Source organism: Sceloporus undulatus, chromosome 6 (assembly GCF_019175285.1).
Source record: "Sceloporus undulatus isolate JIND9_A2432 ecotype Alabama chromosome 6, SceUnd_v1.1, whole genome shotgun sequence".
In the NCBI taxonomy this organism is placed as follows: Eukaryota; Metazoa; Chordata; class Lepidosauria; order Squamata; family Phrynosomatidae; genus Sceloporus; species Sceloporus undulatus.
The window spans coordinates 21,679,076-21,693,851 of record NC_056527.1 but is presented as its reverse complement, the minus strand read 5'-3'; the positions used below and the strand labels follow the sequence as shown (position 1 = coordinate 21,693,851).

The following is a 14,776-nucleotide window of genomic DNA, read 5'->3' as shown; positions in this document are numbered from 1 at the left end:
GCAACTGTAATTGCAAATAGCAATCTAAATCCAATGTAGTAGGGGAAAACCCTGAAAAAAACTTTTCTTCACACAAACAATTCAGTGAGGCAGAGAGCACAATAACTAAGAATCTGAGCTACAAACTATCAACTTATGCCTAGTTAAAATATGCTGAGTAGGAAATTGATGATAAAATAGTCTGTACCCCAACAGACTGAAGCCGAGGAACATAGTTTTAGCATACCCAAAGTTAAAAAAACAAACCTGATTTAGAAACTGAACACTAGCATATAAATGAAAGTCCTAGGTGCTGGTTAAAACCAGTACACAAGTTTATGTGGTTTTGTTCACACTGTTAACTTTGAATTAAGGTCCATCTATATTCCTGCTAGGTTCATTGGCATAAAACCAATTGCCAGCCCCAAATAGAATATGTTCTATCAATCAATGAATGATAGAACATCTATGTAAACTTAATTGATCTGTGGGCTCACTCTGACTGGGACTAGCAAAAAAGATTCCATCTATACATTAAGAACTTTCTGATGGTTCTTTGGGGGTTTTCAACAGAGGCTGAGCAGCCATCTACTAGGAGTGCTTTGACTGTGTCTTCCTGCATGGCAAGGGGTTGGACTGGATGTGGTCTTTTCCAACTATGATTCTATAGATTGGCTTTAAGCCTTACTCTTTCCTCAGCATGGAAATATGGGTGATAATGAAAAACAACATTAAACAATAGAGCAAGTTAAAGATTTGTGTCATGGTTATAAAGGCCCACACTAGCGTAGAGATCTACTGTTCTATGGCATAACTGGCATAATGAGGTTTTGACATCACTGTGCTACATATTTGATGTTCTTTTTGTTGCCTGTTTTATTGAACCATTTCCTGTATTGCTATGTATTTTATATGTATTATCCTATTATTTCTTAGATTGTACGCCATAACCAGGTTTATACTTATATATTTATTGTTTTTATGTACAGTGCTGTGCAAATCTACAGCGCTATATAAATAATAATAATAATAACAACAACAACAACAACAACAACAACACAGTCCAGTGTTCTTCAACAAAAGCATTTTTCCTGCAGCAAAACTACTGCTTTGAGACATTTGTTATTTCATTAACATTACTTATTTGATGCCAGCTAATGTAAGTACAATACCTTTTCACCATTTTTATTAAGATGACTACTGTAATCTGTGTTCCATATATGTGCTTTACAAAACGTATGTGCTTTACAAAAGTAGATTTTTGAGAAATAATTTATTGATTGAAGATGATGAAGTTGTATTTCAGGCACATCATCAGTAACAGAATTCATGTAAATATGTAATATTGCTCTGAATCCAACAGTATAAAAATTCAACATTTGTTTTACAACGACAAAACAGCAACAATTCAGTAAGGTTATCAGTATTTAAAACATGAGAACACAGTTGTCAAAATCATGCCATACAATTTCAAGAGGCTGAAAAACATAAGAGTATCACCTTTAGCCCAAAAACTGACTTCAGGTCTCTTTCTTTTGTTTTTCTTTTTCGCAAATGTCCCATGCAATATATATCCCAAAGTGCCAAACAGTTCCTATGTACGTGCATAGAGCATTCCACCACACTGATGAGAACAGATAGTTCCTACATATGCAAAGGTCTATGAACAATGGAGCTCTTGAACTGGGGTGAGTGTGCTCTTATCAAAACGGGGGTATTTAAAGCCAATGCAGACTTGAACAACTGCTTTGAAGATAGCAAGATGGTAATACCCATTTCCTACAAAGAACAAGGCAATGTTACACACATAATAAGTCTCAATTATTGCTAGCAAGACCACAATTTTAAAATGCTACTTTTTAGGTAGCAGTAACTGGTGAAGCAACATCACTGATACCAGAGATTCTCTGAGCTGCCATAACATTTGATATCTAAAGAATAAATGTTATCTTGTACTCAACACATACTTCATAAGAATAGGCTCTTACACAAAAACATACAAGCAAACATAATTTATAAGAAACACTTTGGATCCTCTTGTATTCAAAGTTTAGACCTTAGTAGATAACCAGACAGTTTTGAGCTCTGGTTCTCACTGTGTCCACAGAAGATCAGTGATACTTAGTACCTGACAATAAAACCCCCACAGTGATTTATTCAGAGTGGTATTTTAAAAATCGAACATTTATTTGTAAAATTGTTTTTCCAGTTTTGTTATTTCTCAAGCAATCAAATGTAACTGAATTGAAACTATGTTCCGTTCACCAAAACAATACCACCAGGACAAGTCCTGAACAAAGTTAAAACATTAAAAATTCATTATAGTATGAGCTTTTGTGGGCTATAGTCCACAAAAGCTCATGCCATAATAAATGAGTTCATTTTTTAAAGTGCCACAAGACTTTGTTGGTTTTGCAGGAAGAAAGAAACACAGCTGCCTCTTAGGAAATTAGTAAAACCTGAGACACTCCAAATTAGTATGTGAATGTTCAGTGCCAAGCTACAGGATGCATCAAAGTATCATAAATGTCTCAAGACACAATGTTTTAGTTGTTGGCACTTTCCTTGCATTACACAATTTTAAAGCAGAAATGCAGTGAACCAAAAAGCCAATCATCTATTTAGGCTACATCTGCAAAGACCCGGTGGTTTATCTGTATCTAAACTAAAATATTTACAAGGAATGTTGAATTTATAAAGGCAATGTTTCAAATCACAGACACCTACAGATCTGTTTAATAAATGATCACACTGACAAGAAATTCAAAAAAATTAATATCCCTTCTCCCTTCTTTTCATAAATATATATAGTCTCACTAAATTCTTTTGCCTTTAAATAAGACAGTTAACTCCTTTATATGTTAACATAAAATAACTGGCTTCCTGTTTGCATGCCAAGGCTGTGATGCATCATCATCACATGCTATCAGTAAGACAGATTCACTTGCACAGAAATGTCTCTCTATTTACTAATATACTTTGTGTTGAGGGGAAATCAAGAGACATCAAAATGCTTTCTTCATTCCAACCACATTCTTCATTGCAGAGAATGCAATTTGAGGTTTCAGCTGTATGTGATTATTATAAAATAAGTGAGCAACATGGTTTAATTACAAGTTTTTACATTTTAAAAAATAGTTTCTGGATTTTCTCAAAGGCTGTTTTAGAAAGGTATATATATTAAACAATGAAGCAATCATATGAATAAAAACTAGTCACAAAAAGTGTCTCTAACACAAGTGCTACACCTCCAACATCTCAGCTTAACACCTTACATAAGACTAACTGTAGCCAATCCAAGTTACAGTCTTAGAGGTCTTACATTTTTTGACTCCCATCAAAGGGAGTATGTAGGATGAAGACTATTATTGCTGATAAAATTTAAGTAATTTTTCTGCTGAAGTTCTATTCGCTTGTGTGGTAAATCAGTCTCAATGTGGAAGACAAGTTCATACTCCACCATCACCCACATCCACACTGATAATTCATACTGGACATAATTCAGTCTCTTTAAAAACCTGTATTCTAATGAAATAAATGTTTGTCTCCCCATTTTGAAGTGTTAACCCTCAATTAGGTCTTATATCAAAAATGTATACCAACACTGATCTCAGACCTTTAATAGCTCCTGAATTAAAGGAATTTCCCCACTGCAAATACAAATTGCTAATAAAACATGGTATCATCAAAACTGAGGATGCATTTAACTCAATCTGGTAAAAATAAGGCTTCACTGTGATCTTCTGCCTCCAAAATCCTATTTCCAAACTGGAAGATTTATACATAGAAAAGTTAAGATCAACATTCCACGGCACCAAGTTTGTAAATACATCTGTCTGTCAAAGCTAGAAATGGTTTGCACCAACAAATGTTCATTTAGATCCAACTAAGTACCTTATTAAAACATTCTGAAATCTTTATTTGTTTAATGTTATGAATGCACCCAGCTGACTGGAACCCAAAATGCTTCTCTCTCCAGTTTGTCAAAGGCTGTTTTCAATTCGTTATAAGCTGTAGTAAGATCATCATTTACTATAACTTGGTCAAAAAGATGGCTGTATTGGCTTTCCATAATCTGTGCAGATTTAATCATTTCTTGAAAGTCTTCTTCCTAAAATGGAGAGAAGCAGTCAGACAAAAGTAAAAACAAGGGAATCCATGTAACTACAAAACTCATAGGGAATCAAGAATTCAATGATATTGATGTATTCTACTTGTGCAAGAGGAAGCTAACAATATTCCACATTACCTCCCACCCCCCAAACTGTTCTGGAGACTTTGCCAATCATCATTTTACAATGGGTAATGCTGGGGAAATCTACACCTCTTGCCTGTTGAAACTCTTTAGACTATGCCTACATTGTTAGCTTGTTAAAAAGGAATGAAAGGTATGTTTATCACAAAATTTACATACATCTTAATTTCACATCATTTGTAACTGTTTACAAAGTGTCATTTTGCCCACCTTCCAAGCTTTCCCCCATCTGCTTATCAGCACTGTGAGATACTGACAGATAATTAAAGAAATGCCTGTATGTTAGAAAAGCACTGGAAAAATGAGTTTAAGCTGTTTATATTAATGATGTACTGACCAAATGCATTACCTAAGACTCAGCCTGCTATTAGCAAGGGATTTACTAGAACACAGTCTGTATTTTTGGAAGTTTGGTAAGAATCCAAAGAATCATTCCTTTTGGATTCCTGGGTCTTACTAGGCCTCATTCAGTAGATTTATATTCATGTTTTTGGAGACACAGAATTTAATTATATAAAATTAAGACAGAAAATCTTAAGAGGAGCATACTCCCAAGGCTGCATTACACTTTTTCAAATTAAGGAACTATTTGTGCATTCAGCAGATCACTCTTGAGAAGTCTCAGTAATCCAGTATTCAAATTAATTTTAGACAACCAACGTTTACAACTAAAATGGTCTCATCTCAGAAGAAAAATCATACTGTTCATAGATGGAATCTTTGATTAATATCGACATGGGGAAAATGATAGGTTACACTCTCTGAAGTGACTTTACAAGAGTAAATTGCATATTTCCCAGGTACCATCACATTGAACATGAAGATGAGACTGAGGTAGGTGGAGGCTGGTGCATCAATCTTATTTCACTCAGTTTGTATTTTCCTCTTTTCCTCCAGTTTGTACTTTCTTGATACATTATTTTAGTATCCAGCTCTGGAGAGATGGATTCAAAACTAAATAAACTAAATAAAAAACTAAATAAGATCTAATACAAAAATAATTGATAAGTCTTGTGGTTCACTGATAACATGGATAAAATCACCTCATCAACTTCAATGGAGCAAAGAGGACACTGTAGGATGGAGGTTTAACTGGTTCTGACCTAACAGGGCATGTTCTCCCAGGAGCTGCTTTCGTAACCAACTATTCCGGCAAAAACATAGTTTGTAAGACATTTCAAACTCCTGCTCTTGGGTCCGAAGAATACCAAGTAAGGAAAAAAAAGAGATCAGACTCCCTTATTTAGCTTTCCATACTTTATCTGCATTCTGAAGAACTAAAGACACAAGAACAAGTTCACCTATAGTTATAATAATTATGACCACTTTTCACATATGTAGAAAAGCAAGAGTTACTTACTTGAAAAGGTTTGGCAGCACCTTTTTCATCCTTGCTTGAAATTATTTTGGCATTTTTTCTTGTTTCGCGCAAGCGTTCAATTGATGGAGGCTTTATAAATATGACAAATGGTTTAAATTCTAGTGTCCTCAAATGCTTGACTGTCTGGAGAGAAAATGCTAAGTTACAAGTAGTTTTCTTTAAAATTTGTTTACTTTGAAAAGCTGGCAGTCTCCACCGTTGTTTAACTGGCACATTTCTATTTTTCTCCCTCATCCACTCAAGTTACTGTTAATTAAACATAATGTATTTAGAACTTTAATTGTGCAGAACAATTTATATTTTTTGTTCAAAAATCATCAGTCATTTTGTTCACATATTCTAATTCCATGGACACAGAACTGGGAACAACAACAACTACAAAAAACCCTTCCAAATCTGAATAGGCAAGTACAAACTTTAAATTAATTTTGCAAAAATAAATCTGATTTCATCTGTGCCAAGCAGAAAGACTTTTAGCACTCAAGTTCACACTTCTACTCCACTAACATGTGGCTCTGACCTCTTAATCATTCTATTATTTTCTCCACAGAATTCCAATGAGGCAATACAACTCAATATTGGATTAAAAATAGGAAACTGAAAAAACATATTGCTTACTTACATGAGGTTGAACATCCAACAAACATACTTTCTTTTTAGCCAGAACAGATCTAATTGAGTCGATGCTGGTACCATAGTAATTGTTTTTATACTCCCCATATTCAATAAATCTGTAATGGAAAATAGATACAGTATGCCCTCCATATCCGTGGACTTTTTACCAACAGATTGAAGCACCCACTGTTGATATTTTAGATAAAGGACACCATTTTACTATACCGTTGTATTTAATGGGACTTGAGCATCCATGGATTTTGGTATTCATAGGTGGCCCTGGAACCAAAGACCAGTGGATACCAAGGGCCCACTGGATTATTCCTGTTATACTTAAGGACCCCACTTTAACATAAAACTCCACAGATATCTGCTCCACTACGTGTCTTTCGCTTTACTATCTTTTAAAAATGACAAACTTGCTTATATTACACTTACACTAAACAAAAGCCCTAAGAAAGAAGGTATTCACTAATGCTATCATCCTCATTTAAACTAATGCAACATCATGCAATAGAACAGTGGATACACTAAACAGCAGAAGCCACTGAAAGCTGACAGCATGATGAAAATATATGATATCCTCCAAAAATTTAAATCAAGTTTCCCCTTATTATTAACATTTCAATAGGAAACAAATATCTAGTCACAAAATGACAAAACACTGCTATCATATGAGCTCCTGTTTCTACATACTTGTTGTTCTGTATATCTGTCTCAAACAGGTGTTTTGAAATAAAAGTGTATTCAACACCATCACTTTCTTGACTTCTTCTTGGTCTTGTTGTATCTGGTATTGGGGAAAAATTTTAAAAAGGGGTTTACAAATAATGATAAATAAAATTATCCCATTTGATATTAAATACACATAGCAAAATATTGTTGCAATGCAAAGAAATTGCATTCAACCCACAGACAATCATGGGGAGGGGGAACTAAACTTCAGAACTCCCGCTCTCATTTCAATACACAGAGAGATCAGGAGTGGGCCTAGGTTAATGTAGCACCTTATTCATAATTTATATTCCCTTCAGAACATGCAAAAGTATACTCCCATAGTCGTTGAATGTGGGGAAAACTCTAAGTATGGTTATCGACTTCCTGGCTTTTTAGTGGCATCAATATGCTGGAAAGGGGAAGTGGAGAAAGTATGTGACCTGCTTCTGATCTCTGAATCACCAAAGACTTACAGTAAGCTTTCTACATGTTTTTTTATTGTCTGGATTGTTCTTAGAGCTGATCTGGTCTATCTTCATCTGTAATGCCTAAAAATAGTTTTGATCTTCGCCACTTCATGAAAATAAGCAAGACTTTAAACAAAAGTAACTCATTCTTTGTCACCCATGAGCTGTCTTCCCATTAAAAACATCTGTGTTAACGTAAGTGGTTATATGTGCACACATGTATGTACAGTTGCAAATATTTTATTCATGCAATTTGGTATGATATGACAATAGACCTATTTTAGGTTTTATTAAAAAAAAACATGTATTAATTCTCCCCTCGGCATACCATTACAGGTTGAGTCTTCCTTAGCCGAAATTCTGACATCTGTAACGCTCCAAAATCCAAACATTTTGGAGCTACAACACAAGTAATATAGTATGTACATTTCAAGGCTGGAGACAGACGTGAACAAATGACCAGGAGCGCCATCTGCGCTGGCTTGAAGGCAGAAGCAGGTGGCTGGAATGGTCTCTGGAGATCTCCTATGCAACTATCAGGTCCCTTATATAAAATAATATGGTACAGTATTTGCAGGCTGCAGAGATGTGGTTGGAGAGAAACATGAAGAAATTTCAAAAATTCACTTTTAAAAAAGTTGATGAAAAAATTGATGACTGAGGCTGTGGTGGGAGGAGGCAAGTGGTACCAAAATCTGGTGGGTGACAGAACCTAGGAAGAGCTGCCTCAGCAGTTGCAGCAGTGACAAAGATGGTCAGCCCACCATTTTATTTTTTATAAGAGACCTGATTACTGTAGAGGAGGTGTTCAAGAAGCCTTCCAGCCAGCCACTTCTGTCTTTGAGATGCCAGTGGCAGTGACAGCAATGCTCCTAGTTGTTCATTCACAAGGCAGAAGTGGGCAACTGGAAAATATTCTAAAATCAGGTCCCTTGTATAAAATAAAATGGTGCAAGGTTACAGAGAGACTTGGTTGGAGACAACAACTCGGATTTTGGATTGCCCATCAGTGTAGATGCTGCCACTGCTGCAGTTTATCCTGGGTCCTATTGCCCACCAGCTTCTGGTGTCACTGGCTTCCTTCAACGGCTGGGCCAGTCATTGGAAAGTTCACTCTATTTTTCATGCATTTTTTAAAAAGCAAGTTTTTGAAATCTCATGTCTCTCTCCAGCTGTGCCTCTCTGCAGCCCGTTAATGCTACACAATTTTACTTTATACTAGCTGTACCCAGCCACACATTGCTGTGGCTCAGTCAAGTTAAATGGAAAAGAAAGAAAAGAGAAAGCACACGTTTCTGAAATATTTAATTTCACAGTGCTTGTGGGTATACAATATTTTTTGTTGTTCCATTGTCTGTGTAGATATAGAGATTGTCTAGCTTGCTGACTCTAGAACAAGCAACATATACTTTTCCATGTGAGAAGCAATCTGTGTCTAGATCTAAACTGCAAAATTCTAAAGACTGGCCCTTTGTTGATGGTGATTGCAAATGCCAATCGAACTGGGAATTGCAATCTCTTAAATTGAAATGGCATATCTATTGGAATCATAGGATTGCGAGGAATGAGGACATCTTCACCTTTGAACATCACTCATTAATTTTTTTACTGCAAGTTGCGTGCCATTGCAAAGCTTTGTGTGGCTGATATTGCGCAACATGATAATTGGAACAATGATTTTCAATTGCAGTACATGCGGTGGCATCCCTGGCAGATCGAGTGAATTCAAAAATTCTGTTGGATAATTCACTGCTTCATCTGCTTCAACAACAGTGTCGACAGACTTGTATGTGACAGTCTCGCTTTGAATGTTAGATTGAAGAATATTGTTAAGTTTGTAAATGTCTTTGTTCTTGGCCGCAAGAACAGCTCATTCACTCAGCCAATCGTGAGTCTTATAATTGGTTTGAATATTGGGAAATACTTTTTCAAACAATTCTTCTTTTGACGTCACTAAATTGCAGAAGTTATGAGGCAATGAAATTCATCCTGAGGTCACATGAACTGGCATCTTTCCATTCCTAATTTCCAGTAATTGATGTGAGAATATTTCAGCTGATCGATCGTTTTGCAGGTGGACACGTATATCTGTAGTTAATTTTAACATCTTTACATGTTGCCACAAAGTGGAGTATTTCCAGCAAGCATTTATTTTATCCACTGGTGTCGATTGAGGAATTACAGGTAATGTTTGCCTGAAATCTCCTGCAAGCAATATGAATGCGTTCTCAAATGGTCTGATGTTTCTATGCAAATCTTGCAATGATCGGTGTTGCTGTTACATCCAACAGATGGCGCTGTTTCTTAAAAAACATATTTTTACCTGTCACAGGTGTGACATTTATATAATAGTAAGTATATAAAAACATAGTAGGTATATAAAAACATGTGTATTTGAAGGGAACATTGTGTCAGAATTTTAAAGCAATCGATGAAGAACTTTCGGAGATTTAAGATTTTGAACAAACAAACATTCACATTTTTATTTATACAGAAGATAAGGGACCTCATTACTGTAAAGGAAATCTCCAGGAAGCCCTCTAGTCACCCACTTCTGCCTTTGCGCCACTGACGCTAGTGGTGCTCCTGGTCATTCATCCACAAGGCAGAACTGGGTGGCTGGCAAATATTCCAAAGTCAAAAATGCCACAAATCTTTCCCAGTCCCAAGCATTTCAGATAAGAGAGACTCAACCTGTATTTACTTCTCAGAATTACTAGTAGCAGTGTTTTAAAATAAAATAAAATAAAACCTATGATCAGATTGAACTTTGCCTTTGCATGTGGTTCTCTCCCCCTTATCAGAAAAAGAGATTAAATGTAAAAGATTCCTAGTTAGCAACAAACTGCTTTCATTCTACAAACAGTGGTTTGATCAAATTATTTGTTAACCAAGTCAGGATATTAAACCTGGCCCAGATCCAAGCCAAATTCCTGTTTATGGAAGACTAAATAAGTATGTGTTTCCCTTTGACCTGGAATGGTTTCTATTGAGCTGGGGAGTGGCTTGCAAACAACATTGCAGCACTAAAGCTGCAGACAGGAGTGTGTGCCTGGTTATTACATCACAGGCCCAGTGGGCCACTCTAATTCTGTCCTGGAGGCAACAAATTCCTGGTGTCTATCCTAGTTTTGGCACAGGCTGTACATCTCTGTGCCACCAACTTGATAGACTAACATTCTACATGTTTAGTTTCCTGATCTCCTAAACAGATTTTAAATGAGAAGTTCAGATTCCAAAATACAAGGCATCAAATGTAACAAAAGCAGAAAACAGTGCTATCAATCTTATCCTAAGGGGAAAAAAATGTTGAAGAAACATCACATACTTAAATTCTTAATCAAGACGCAGGTAACACTAAAAGGAAATTTAAAATAGCTATGCATAGGAAATGCTTGAACATGTTATCTTAAGTAAAACTTTACTGATAACGATAATCTTGATAAAGGACTTTCAGAGCAGATTTTACTTACGTGGCACTGTTACACCATAATGCTGAGTATCACTGATTAGCAATTTCCGTTTCAGTTCATTTAGTCCTACACCTACAGGACCTGAAATTTAAACAGGTTTCAGTCTATTCTTCTTCTTCGATTGCTATTACCACATAGCATTTTATAATGAGAGTATGGGCCAGAAAGGACAGAACAATTCAATATCAGAACAGTCTTTTCCAACATAGTGACATCCAGATGCACTGGGTATACAACTCCCATCACCCCAGCCTGCATGGCACCATATTGGAGAAGGTTGTATAGAACATAAACAGAACTATGCATTATCAAGCACTATAAGGTCCAATCTGCAGAAAAAAATGCACCTTGACACTGCTTTAGCTGCCATGGCTCAATGCTATAGAATTCTAGGATCTGTAGTTTCTTGCTGCACCAGAGCTTCCTGACAGAAAAGGTAAATCTATAGCACTGAGCCATGGCAGTTAAAATGGTGCTAAAATGCATTATTTATGCAGTCCAGATTCACCTCAAGGCACTAAATTTTTAGAGTAGTTATATTTTATGAAGAGCCCACACCAAAATCAGGCATGATCTTTCTGAAGACTGTTACTGAAAACAATGCGGCTAAGCTTACTACCATGTGAAGAATGAAAACTAAAGCAACAGGGAGCTTTAAGTTCCCTGTTATAGGGAGTTTACATTCTGTAAATTAGAATAAATATATTTAAAATAAGGTTAGGTAAAACTCTCTACTTGCCAAGCAATTATTTTTTAAAATAAGCTCCAACACTAAATTGTGCTTTCAGTTGCTAAAGCTGAACATTTCTTGCCACAACCAATTATGCGAAAATTTAATTATTTGTCCTTGTGTTTCCTGGCACTAACATCAAAATTGCATTTCACACATCATATTGGATGCTGCTACTAGCATGCATAAAGGTTTTAAATCTGACCAATTCTACTGTACTTATATTAACAGTGCCAGTTTTTCCACATTTTAACTAAGACATTTTTATGACATTGGCCAGACTTAAGCTGCTTCTAATACCAAGAGAAAAACATCAAAATTACTGAAGTCTGCAATAAATTTGTGAGCTGCTTTTGTTACTGTAAAAGCACACTTTCTTCACTTGATTTATTACCACAAAAATAAAATGAAATTTCTAGATATTCCTCTGAGCCAGCATATGTGATTTGTTATAAGAAGTCTACTTATCACACATTTCACAGAACTCTGTTGATATAGGTGTAAAATCAACTCAAGCATGTTATTACTTGCTGTGTAGAACCCACAATCTCTCGCTCACAGTAGTAAGTGCCTTTACTTATGCATTACAGAATGACAAAGCTGTTTATTAAAAACTGATTTTAAGTGTTCCCTTGGATATGAGCTATAAAAACAGCAGTTCTACAGTTCATAACAGTCCCTGATAGAGGGTTATATTTCTTCAGGTCTGCATTTTTTCCCCAATAATGGAAGACATACTACTAATGAAGCACTGACCTACATAGTAGTGCAAAAGAAGCAAAAATGTAGTGCTACAATATTTTTTAATTTTAAATAGCAATATTTTAAACTCATAGTTTTTGTGGGTTTTTCTGGCTATGTGGCCATGTTCTAGAAGGGTTTATTCCTGATGTTTTGCCAACATCTGTGGCTGGCATCTTCAGAAAATGCATTCTCTGAAGGCCTCAGAACTGCAGATTAGATTGAAGAATCCCCTAGTTCATGTACTCCTGTTTCTGTTCGTGACTATTCTTGAGTATAAGATGAGTTTAATTGCTGTTACCATTTTATTCATCTTGTCTTCTTCTCTAGAAATGGGATTCAAGGTACACTGCAAAAATTTAAAATGTCACTCTCCTTTTATCTATGCAGCCACATTCAGGGGGAGAGGTGAATTGTTCCTCCAGACCATCCAAGAATAAAACTTCCCGGTACGTACCGATTCCTCATTCTCTGATTTCTGGGATGGTGTGACTGCTTTCTAATTACAGAACTGACTGAAGCACACTCCATCCAAATGCAGCCTGAGACAATTTATGCTTGTCTGTTTTGTAGTGTCTGAAAAATGTCCATGGCTCTTTCCACCCTATCGCATTACAAACATCCTCCAGTGATATTGCTACTATAAAAACTGTCACCATTGATTGGATGGAGGGAGGTCACACGTCATTTAGTGGAGGAACTTTTACTAAATCATAAAATAGCCAAATGCATACCTTTAGCCATTTTGTAATTTGCACTTTAGAGGCCTTATTTCCTACTGATTTTGGACTGAAGCAAAGAAATAATGCCTCAGTAAGTTTCACTGGTTTAGTCTTTTTAATGTATTTCCTGACTGCCCTTGTCACTTCCAAGGTATGCCGCTTCCTTTCTAACAGAAACTGGGTAAATTTATTGAATAATGTTTACTGTTATTCAGCCTACATTTTGGTAAAAAGAAGGCTCTAGAGCAGTGGTTTTCAAACTTTGGTCCTATAGGCTACATAATTTGCCTGCTCCTGTCATGTAGATACATGCTGGAGCATCACAGAAATAAGACACCTGGAAGATTATTATGAAGGGGTTTGATATTTTTGCTTAAAGTGCGTACAGTAGCTTCTTTAAATGAAAGGTTTTATTGTCCACTACCACCATCAGTGGGTAAAGATACCCACCCTGGGTGCACATATTTTATTTAGCTTTTGTAGATGGCATTATTTGTGGCTGTTGCTGATCATGATGTAAGGATTTAGGGAGGGACAGCCTCTTGGTTTACATCTTGACACTCAGATGAAGTATCACAGAATTTACCACCTTTTCTCTGAGTTTCAGAAGGGGGATTCAGTGAGAAATACAACCTTAGTTTTTGGGGGTATGTACAGATGGGGGTTTATCTTTACTTTACTTTTACTACAAAACATTGCTCTTTCAGGTCCCATTCTTCCCATCTTTGCCTGAGATCACAGGGATGAGGACAACACATTTTTGATATTGTCAATTAACAGTACGAAATACTTTTCTCAGTAAGATCTTCTCGGCTCTTCTCTTATTTTCAGATGTTTGTTAAAGACTTAAAATTTTAGCTTGCTATTATCCACTCGTTTTCCGGATTCTCCTATTTCAACAACTGCTTTTATTGTTGGTTTTAGTAGTTTTAAAAATAGTTCTTGTTTTCATTTTTATAAGCAGTTTCCAGTATTTATTTATTTTTTTTTTAAAAAAAAGAAAAGCAGGGGTAAATCATAGCAGATGAAACAATGTTTCAGTTGGCAGGGAACATTTCTGACATCAACTTAAAATAGTGTTTTTCAGTTTTAAAATGTAATAAATATGGCAATTTAACTTGACAGAAAAGCAACTGGAATAAAACTTTAAACAATGTCACAGTATACTAAAACCTCTATCATCACATTTGACCTAGCTTTCTAAATCAAGAATTAAAACTTACCAACCAAAACAACTAGTCGGTATTTTTCGTTTGGCTGTCGTTTATACTTTGCTACTTCTTCGTAGGTTGGGACATCTGCCATATCATATTGATCACTTTTCTTGCATTCATACATGGTCTTGTTTGTTTTTCTATCTTTTCTGCTTAGCCGAAAACTCCTCCTAAAGCCAGCTGCAGTTACAAGATTTTTTTAGAAGGGACACGTGTTAATACCATCAACCAAGCATGCAGCCCATCTGCAACAAATGCTCCTTCAAATGATTACTTCTCTACTTTTACTACAAAACATATATAATGTTTTATAACTTGACAGATATATATACACCTCACCCAGGCACCCACAATGAAGTCCATATATTCTTCCTTATATTTGGTTAGGCTCATGCAAATGCATTTGTTAGTGACATGGTTTGATTTTTTTTTTCATATTTCACCCCTATTGCCAAAATACAAATAATTTTTGAAAATGCCTT

The 14,776-nt window shown here is 35.8% G+C and overlaps 1 protein-coding gene across 5 annotated transcripts in view; it reads right to left on the bottom strand.

The window, feature by feature from the left end:
* Nucleotides 1–1,042: 1,042 nt before the first annotated feature.
* Nucleotides 1,043–14,776, bottom strand: part of MPP7 (membrane palmitoylated protein 7) — a 110,933-nt gene continuing 97,199 nt past the window's right edge. For 3 of the 5 annotated variants that reach the window (XM_042476137.1, XM_042476136.1, XM_042476138.1), the window contains 6 exons: nucleotides 14,304–14,474; nucleotides 10,888–10,968; nucleotides 6,927–7,020; nucleotides 6,238–6,346; nucleotides 5,595–5,738; nucleotides 1,043–4,090 (listed from right to left, as the gene is read on the bottom strand). In XM_042476137.1, the coding sequence (XP_042332071.1) occupies nucleotides 3,911–4,090; nucleotides 5,595–5,738; nucleotides 6,238–6,346; nucleotides 6,927–7,020; nucleotides 10,888–10,968; nucleotides 14,304–14,474 (779 nt within the window). In that variant the 3' untranslated portion in view covers nucleotides 1,043–3,910. Of the gene's footprint in view, nucleotides 4,091–5,594; nucleotides 5,739–6,237; nucleotides 6,347–6,926; nucleotides 7,021–10,887; nucleotides 10,969–14,303; nucleotides 14,475–14,776 lie in introns of those variants that run through there. The other 2 variants (XM_042476139.1, XR_006104730.1) reach the window with 2 other exon arrangements.